Source organism: Gorilla gorilla, chromosome 13 (assembly GCF_029281585.2).
Source record: "Gorilla gorilla gorilla isolate KB3781 chromosome 13, NHGRI_mGorGor1-v2.1_pri, whole genome shotgun sequence".
Classification (NCBI taxonomy): domain Eukaryota; kingdom Metazoa; phylum Chordata; class Mammalia; order Primates; family Hominidae; genus Gorilla; species Gorilla gorilla.
In genome coordinates this window covers 27,109,702-27,118,705 of record NC_073237.2, presented here as the reverse complement: position 1 = coordinate 27,118,705, position 9,004 = coordinate 27,109,702, and the positions used below count along the sequence as shown (strand labels likewise).

The 9,004-nt window shown below is 50.4% G+C and overlaps 1 protein-coding gene across 1 annotated transcript; it reads right to left on the bottom strand.

Annotated features, from left to right (window-relative positions):
* Positions 1-4,042: 4,042 nt before the first annotated feature.
* LOC101127774 (olfactory receptor 13C7-like) lies at positions 4,043-6,508 on the bottom strand. Its single transcript, XM_004048034.5, has 2 exons — positions 6,460-6,508; positions 4,043-5,004 (listed from the first exon to the last, which is right to left on the bottom strand). The coding sequence occupies exons 1-2, from the start codon at positions 6,506-6,508 to the stop codon at positions 4,043-4,045; spliced, it is 1,011 nt and encodes a 336-aa protein (XP_004048082.3).
* Between the last annotated feature and the right edge of the window lie 2,496 nt (positions 6,509-9,004).

Sequence of the window (9,004 nt, the reverse complement as noted above, 5' to 3'; positions counted from 1 at the left end):
AATGCCAAGAAGTTGGGAGAGCATTCTCACTGATCACCAGTGTCCATACTTCATCCATCCCCGGGATTTCCATCATTCCATCTGGTCCCCAGTCAGAGGTCCAGACAGTTCATCTGGGATGCAGAGAGATTTCTTGTTCCCATTTGCATTACTCTCTCAGTCCTAAGGTTCTCTCTGCCACTTCTGGGCCATATGTGGAGACCCGTGAAGTTGTCTACGGCCTTGGCTATGCAGACACACCTTGAAGCTGTTTCTGCTCTGGGTTTTGACAGACAAGGCATGAGTTGCTGCATCTTTTAAAACCTGCAAATCTATCTTGGCCTGGGGTGTGGGGCTCAGGGACTCTTCCTCTTGGGACCCTCTGTGTCAGTATTCTCACTACATCCTCTCCTCCTCTCTCTTCTTTCCCCCTTTTGTTAATATTGGAGGTGAGGAAGCCTTACTTAATGTTTTCTCCTGAATCTTTTTTTTTTTGAGACGGAGTTTTGCTCTTGTTGCCCAGGCTGGAATGCAATGGTGCGATCTCAGCTCACTGCAACCTCTGCCTCCCGGGTTCAAGTGATTCTCCTGTCTCAGCCTCCCGAGTAGCTGGGATTAGAGGCGTGCACCACCATGCCCAGCTAATTTTTGTATTTTTAGTAGAGATGGGGTTTCTCCATGTTGGTCAGGCTGCTCTCAAACTCCCGGCCTCAGGTGATCCACCCGCCTCGGCCTCCCAAAGTGCTGGAATTACAGTTGTGAGCCACCACGCCTGGCCTCTCCTGAATATTTTATCTATGCCTTAAGCCTTTTCTGTTCCCTTCAGGATCTAGGCTTTTGAAACCCAAAAGCCAGGAAAACATGCCTTTGTTATCTGCTTTCTGCAATCACGTCTCTTCCATGGGGCACTGAGCAGAGAATGGTGTGGCCAAGTGAGTAGTGAGAAGCAGTGAGGAGGTGTGAGCTAGGTGTCTGTTCCCATTTTAGAAAATACTGTTCCTACATCAGAAATACCACATTAAGATGTATAGAGCCAGGTCACTGGGATGCTTGAACCCAAATAGCTGGGATTCTGGACAGAGTCAGCAGAGTACAGAAGGCTCTGAAGTGGGAGACGGAGCTGGGGTGCATCCCACCCAGTGAGGAGGGGTCATAAGGGGCGTCTGGGAAGAGGGACATTTGAACTAGGATTAGCTGAGTTGCCATGATGCTAAGATAATGGGAGAGTGTTTTTTGTGGTCACCAGTGTCCACATGGCATCCCTTCCCTGAGATTTTCATCATTCCATATGGTCTTCAGTCAGTAAAGCTCTTAGAACACTTGTATAGTGCCTAGTCTGGTATGTGATGTGGTCCAATATATGTTAGCTTAAGGTCACCACGTGTTTGGACATGGAGAGGGAACAGCAAGGGGGAATGCAGAGGCAGGAAAGACTGATATTTACTTCGGGCACTGAATAGTTCAGTGTGCCTGGGCCAGTGCATGTGCGCATGCTTTTGTGTGTGGAGTGGGGTGGTGGAGGTAAGCAGCCAATGATATGATTAGATAGATAAGTGGAGGTTAGGTCTCTATTCTATGGGAAATGAGGAGCCATTGGAGAGATTTAAGCAGGAGAGGAACATCAGATTGGGGTTTTGATGGCTGGGGCAGAGGATGGACTTTGGGAGACCTTGGAGGACAAAGTACAGTGACCACAGCTATTGGAACATTTGAGAGAGAAATGGTGAAGCCTTCTTAAAGCAATGTCGGTGGAAAGGAGGGGACTCTTTAGGACTTGGTGACTGATTGGGTGTGTGGGGTGGTGAGGTATGAGAGAGCCTAGGATGATGGTGATATTCTGATTTGGGGGTGGTGGTGCCATTCCCTGAGATGGTGACACCACTTTGGGTGGGGGGAAGATGAGCTCCACTTTGGACAGTTTGAGGTGCATGTGGGATTCCTGGAGGGAAGGGGGCCAGCAATATGACAGTGCTGGACGTAGCCGCTGAACCAGGCCTGTCTCCAGGCTCCCAAAATGGGAATCCTTGGTTGTCTCCTGACTTGTCTCAGTGGGGGAGATCCCAAGATTCAAACAGCCCTTCCTTGCCTTGAATACAGGGCTGTGGCTGGCAGATATTGCTGTACCCTTGCATGTATCTGTACATACGACTGGACTGAGACCCCTGAGCACTTGCAGCTGCCTGGGGCATGTTCAGCAGCACAGGGCTCAATCCCCACAGGGTGATGTTCTGAAGGCTTCTGAGTGACAATTCAGTCCCGCAAACCTTCCATAGGGAACATGCTGTGGGAGCTACAGAGATGAGCCAGACCTGACTGAATCCTTCCCTGAAGGAGCTCACACAGTGGTGAAGTGTCATGAATGCAAGTTAGATGGGACAAGTGTGAAGTGGAAGATCCTGACAAAGTGCTGTAGGATGTAAAGAGAGCGATCTCAAAGTGCAATGGGAAAGGATGCATGAGAGAGATGGTGTCTAACCTAGCTTTGAAAACTAGTCCCAGCTGTTATCAGAGAACAGCACAATACATACAAGGGTGCAAAGACATGGGGGTGCAGCAGTACAGATAATGTAGCGAGGGGACAGCTATGTGAAGGGCGTAGTGGAAAATCAGGCTGAAGAAGCAGGTGGGGGCAGATTCTGGAGGGCCTTGAGAACTCAACTGAAGAATTTGGACTTAATGGTAATGGGAGCTGTCAAAAGTCCTTGATCAGAAGAGTGATGAATCAATCCAGGTTTGACCAAAGTAACAGAACCACTATGAGTGATAAAAAGATTAGACCTTTACAGTCATGGGAGCAGTTGGAGAAATCTGTGCAAAACTGTTACTTCTGCATTAGGTGTTGGGCCTGAAGCTGTTACAGCTCAGCTGGGCCAGCAGTTAGGAAAGAAGGCTGAGTGTGAAGTGAGGGGCAGTAAGGGCACACTAGAATCCAGAAGGACAAACTGGAACCTGTGCCTGGCTCTTATGCCTTCAATCTCAGTGACTGGTGACCTGCAGGAGAAGCTGTCACCTTTGCCATGGAGCTTGCACTTGGCCCAGCACTCAGCACAGTGGAAGGAGGTGACCTGGTGGGGACTGGACAGGCTGTGCTAATGGGGAGCCAGCAGATTAGCAACATGTGAGTGCCCTCACTGTGTCTGGTGCTGTTCCATTTTTTTTTTCTTTCTTTTTTTTTTTTTTTTGAGACGGAGTCTCACTCTGTTGCCCAGGCTGGAGTGCAGTGGCGCCATCTCAGCTCACTGCAGCCTCCACCTCCCAAGTTCAAGCGATCCTCCCTAGTAGCTGGGATTACAGGTGCACCACCACACCTGGCTAATTTTTTGTGTTTTTAGTAGAGGCAGGGTTTCATCACATTGCCCAGGCTGGTCTCGAACTCCTGGCCTCAGGTGATCCTCCTACCTCGGTCTCCCAAAGTGCTGGGATTACAGGTATGAGCCACCACACCTGGCCCACTTTTGCCTTCCAAATCACATGCAAACTTCTCTGTGGCCAACCCTAACCCACACCCTCTAACCTAGTTTGGTTGACTCAGTATAAAGCTACCACACATGAGCTAACCAGAGCTTTCTTGGGATGATTAACCTGGCAGCAGCCCGTGAAGGATAGATGGTCAGGATAAAGAAAGCCAAACCTCCAATAGCTCTTGGGTTGACACTGTCAGCTGGTGTGGTAGTCATTAGGCCATTCACAAATGTCTCTGTCCCTCTCGTTTGCCATCCAGACACACGATAGTGTGCCTTTCCCCCTTAACAATAGGTGTGGTCCTGTGCCTTCCTGTTGCCATTGTGTTGGCCACTGAAATGTAGGTGGAGGCAACACAGCCACTTCTGAGTAGAAGCTTTAAGAGTCAGTGTAGGCTTTGTTACTATCCCTTTTCTTTTTGTCATGGTGACCAGCAGTGTTCCCAATGGTAGCTGTTTTGTCATCCTGAGTCCCAGAGGGGTGAAGACCATGATGTGGAGCAGAAGCCCCACCAGCCTCTGGTGGACGTGCATCAGGAGCAAGAAACAAACCTTAATGGCTTTAAGCCTCTGAAGGTTTGAGGTCATGACCACAGCACAACCTAGCCTATGCCGGCTGACAGGGGCAGAGGGCAGCAGTAGCAGTGGGATGCTTTCTTGGAGAGCAAACCTCCTCTCAGCAGAGTTAGGACGGCAGCTTTCACCTCTGCATTCCTCAGGCTGTAAATGATGGGGTTCAGCGAGGGTGTCACAACCCCGTAGAACAATGCGACAATCTTACCCACGTTGGGGTCCTTGGCCTTGGGTTTGAAGTACATGAAGGAGATTGTCCCATAAAAAACCACCACCACTGTGAGGTGGGCTGAGCAGGTGGAGAAGGCTTTGCACCGGCCTGCAGCAGAGGGTACCCTAAGGATGGCAGACAGGATGAAAAAGTAAGACAGGCAGATGAGCAAGAGGGGGGCCAGTGTCAGGACGGCTGTGGCCACCATTAGTGCCAGCGCATTGAGGGAGATGTCCCCACAGGCCAGTTTTAGCACTGCCAAGATCTCATAGAAGTAGTTGATGACGTGGCCACAGAAGGGAAGGTGCCAGACAAGGATGGACTGTAGCAGTGAGTTGGCAAAGCCTGTCCCCCAGCTCAGCGCTGCCATCTGCATGCAGGTCTGCCCACTCATGAGCTCTGGGTACCTAAGCGGCTGGCAGATAGCCACATAACGGTCATATGCCATCACAGCCAGCAGCAGGCACTCCGTTGATCCCAGCGCCAGGGTCAGGTACATCTGCAGGGCACAGCCAGGGAAGGAGATGGTCCTCTGGGCTTCCAGGAAATTGTCTAGCATGAGAGGCACAAAGGAGGAGGTGCCGCAGATGTCCATGAGGGAGAGGTTGCTGAGAAAGAAGTACATGGGGTTGTGCAGGCGAGGGTGCAGCACGTTCAGCCCTATGAGGAGGGCGTTCCCCAGCACATTCACGGAGTAGATGCCCAGGCAGAACACAAACAGGACCACCTCCAGGTTACAGTGCTCGTGTAGCCCCATCAGGACGTATTCCTCACAGCTGTCTGGTTTGCCCCCTTCATCTCATTCTCTCTTCTTTTCCATCTGGACCACCCAGCTTTTTGGAAAAAGCTCCAACTGGCCTGGGAGCCCAGTGACCTGATGTCTGAGCTGCAGCAGGTCAGCCTCCCTCTCTGGAATTTAGTTTCACCATCTGTATAATGAGGGAGTTAGACTTCAGATCTGCAAGCTGGCCTTCTCAGCGCTGCAGTTCTGTGGACGTCACTGAGGGGAGGATGGGGCACATTCTAGTCCCCTAGGCTCCTCTCTGCTCTCCCCAGGATGGGGTCAGAGGAGACAGCAGAGAAAGATTCATGTTTAAAATGATCGTTTGGAATCCAAAGTGTTTTTGGTCATTAACAGGAAGCATCTTTTCTACATTACGGCTTCATGTGACCAAATTATGGCCATAGTATTTCAGATTTATTCATCCACTAAGTATTTATTAAGTACCTATTCTATGCTAGGTATCAGGTGCTGGGGCTATAGCAGTAAGGAAAGTAAGTGGACAAAAGGATTCCACACCTGTCACGGGCGCTGCCCCACTCCCTGAGTCAGGTGAGATGAGCTCCGGAAGGCAGGTGGGTAATGGATGATGCTCACCTAGTGTTCCTTGGGCCATGAAGATCAAATATTTCAGCCCCATAGGATGTGTAAGCTTGATTTCTGGTCATCTCTCCTTAAGGAATCATGGACCATTCATTATTTTGTTTAAAAGGACACATAAGAACATACATGTCTCAGTAGAGTTACTGGTCACAGGACTGAACTGTGGTCATGAAAGCCAAGCGACTTACTTTCTGGCCTCCATATTGCTTTGTAGGAGAAATGATACTGACAATGATGTCACACGAGGAGGGAAGCCAGGCACGAATCTGGTGGAGGTGCAGTCAGTTGTGACCAGCTTTGCAAAGGGAGCAGTGGGCGAGGCTGTGGTCTCTCCCAGGTGACCTCCATCGCCATGCAGAGCTGCTCTCACTTCTCCTCGGGAAAGGCCAGCGTCAGGTATCCTAGGAGGAAGCCCAGGTGTGCCCAGAGAACAGTAGTCTTGTTAGGACTGGAAAAGTGTCTTATGGCCAGGTGGCCCCTGGTCTGAAGGAAAAATAGGAGCTGAGTGTGAACTTTTATCACTCAGAAGATATAATCCACCTCTCCCCTCCTGCCCTTCGCTCCTGGGTTGGTTGTGAGGACAGTGCTTTGTGACAGCAATGGAGCCCTGTCTGTCCTTCCGGGCTAGATTTCTTCTTTCTCTTATTCCTCTTGTTTCGTTGTATCCACGATTTGTCGAGTTGCAGGGCTCACCCTTTCCTGAAGAAACCATCTCTTTTCCCAGCTCCGCACCTTTGTCCGAGATGGAGGCGTGTCCTCCCGCCCATCCCCAGCGGGGGGTGTTCTGCCCATTCTCCAGAGCCCAGCACTGCTCCATCTCTTTTCCTCCCTCTCCTTCCCCTTGCTGTTACCTGCTGCCTTCTTGTGCTCCCACTGCCCTTGGCCATCCCTCTGTGTCATTGTGCGCTGTGTGGTGCACCTGTCTTCTCTACTACACCTGAAGAGCAGGACTCTGCCTCCTTCCTACCAGCACCTCATGCAGCAAGTGCTGCCAATGGCAGGCACCCAGCAGATAGCGAATGCACAACTCCAAAACCCAGCTTTGCCTCCTGGCTGTAGTTCAGACTAGCTGTGTGATATTGACCAAGACACTTGACCTCTCTCAGACTCAGCTTCCTCCTTGAAGACTGGGATGCTATGTAGCTCAGAGGAAACATACACCTGAAGGTGCTGCCCCGGGGGGTGCAATGACCTGTTACTGAGGCTGGGTGGAGGATGGCATCCATCATCAGCTACAGGTGCCTGCTCTATCTACAGGTGCCTGCTCCATCTATACTAGCCACCTCCTGGACAAGGGCTCCAGTGTCCTCCATGACACCAGCTTTCTCCAGAGCCTGTGCAGGATTTCCTTCCTCTACCCTGAATCAGGGTGATTCTTAAAGGACAGTTTCAGGAACATATAGGGGCACTTGGGTAATCTTGGTCAGTAACTGACCTTTAACTATCATCCATGTGAACATCTACAGTTAGGGATTTTCTTGGTGAGGTTTGGCAAAAAGTAAAGAATTCCCCAAGTGTGAAGCCTCATTCATTCACTTATTCAACAAATAGTTATTGAGCACCTACTATGTGTTAGGCCCTGGGCCAGGTGCTGGGAATACAGCAGAGACAGACCTGGCTCCTGCCCTCATGGAGTTTGCAGTCATTCATTCACTCACTCAGTGACTTTGGACACCTCCCCCTCCTCTCTCCAGGCTTTAGATGTCTGAGATTCTCTCTGAGTCTGGGGTGTAAAGACAAAGTAAAACCTGAAATCTGGAAAGCAGAACTATAAGAGCTTTGTTTCTGATGGGGGTGTTGCTGCAGACAGAACTATGTCCATCTCAAATTCTGACACTGGACACAGGGAAGGGGGTTTCAAGCAGGCCAAGGGTGGGAAACCACCTGACTGCATTTTTCTTCATCACTCACACCTCTAACAGTAAGACCAAGTGGGCATGGCGGAGGCATTTGAGGGCTTTTGTGTGTGCAGGCTCTGGCCCGTCCTCCTGCCTTGCCTCCACCGCATCCCTCACGCACACCTGCTGCAGCCTCACCAGACCACTCCCTGTCTTTTGGACAAAGCCTGTGTGCTCCAGTCCCGTCCCTCTTCTTGGGCAGTTTCTTCAGGCTGGAGTGCCTTTCTTTTCTACTCATCCTTCAAGGCTCAGTTCACACACCACTGTCTTGTGCAGCCTTCTCTCAGACGGCTTCATAAAACTGACCACCCGGACAACAGGATGGTCACACAGCTATTAGTGGAGATTAAGTTCATTTTTCCTTCATTATAGTTCCTTTTTCTTGTATATCTCTCTCTGACTAGACTATGAGCTATTGCAGTGAAAGGGCTGTGTCCTTCATCACTGTCACCCTCCAGTGACCCGCAGCCAGGAGGTGTCAGTGATTGCCATTTGAGTTGAACTGTTTATTGACATCCAGTGTTGTTCTGCCAAAAATCCTGATCCTAGGCACGGTGGTTTGCACCTGTGGTCACAGCTACTCAGAAGGCTGAGGTGGGAGGAGTACTTGAGCCCAGGAGTTCGAGGTTACAGTGAACTGTGATCGTGCCACTGCACTCCAGCCTGGGCAACAGAGTGAGACCCTTTCTCTAAAAAAGCAAGCGAAGAACGCTGAACCTAAGGTCTTGCCTCAAAATCAATTCCCCCTTCCCCCTCCAACACATACACTGCAACAGAATGATACAGCTATTGTGATTGCTAGAAGAAGGGCTTTGGGGGGTGCCAGTCTCCTGTTTGCAGTAACACCTGCTCTTTCTGAAGAGCTACATCAGTAACATGGTGGGTTTTCCTCACAACTTAAAAGTCTGATCGTAACACATTCATGGAAACTAGAACCAGCACACGAAACCATTGGCTTGTGGCCCTAAAGAAATAACTCTGTGTCCAGAAAATGCCATGTTACCAGGTTGCCTACAGCTTTGCCTGTAACATGGGCACAGGCTGGGACATCAGATAGAAGCTGGTTCCCATGGTGGCTGGGTTGGGATGGGCTAAGTTATGTTGCAGTAACATACAACCTCATCATTTTAGTGGCTAGCATGACAAAGTTTTATTTCTCATGCTACATGTCTACTGTGGCTTTCCCGGTGGCTCAGAGTTCTCAGAGCCCCTGGCAGATGGAGGCTCCACCCTGTGGGACATCACCAGTTGTTATGGCTGGGTAAAGACACACTGGAGGCTCTTGCTGCTCTGAGCCACAGGAGACATTTGTCATATCTGCACACAGCCCACTGGCCCTGTGGCATCCTACCACCTGCCCAGAAGGAGGAGAACCAGAATTACTGCTGAGCAGCCCCTCTGCATGTGGGTGCAATGGCATCTTATGACTCTCAGAAAGCTACTCTAGTGGCCATCTACCAGTGTCACGCAGTGTCACGCTCGGTCATGGCCTGGAAGA

Bases quoted from the DNA above. Each gene is read 5' to 3' on its own strand.
- LOC101127774 (XM_004048034.5), bottom strand. From the start codon at position 6,508: ATGACACAGAGGGATGGCCAAGGGCAGTGGGAGCACAAGAAGGCAGCA. The intron at 5,005-6,459 runs GTAACAGCAAGG...GGGGCAAACCAG, and splicing joins GGAGCACAAGAAGGCAGCAG to ACAGCTGTGAGGAATACGTC.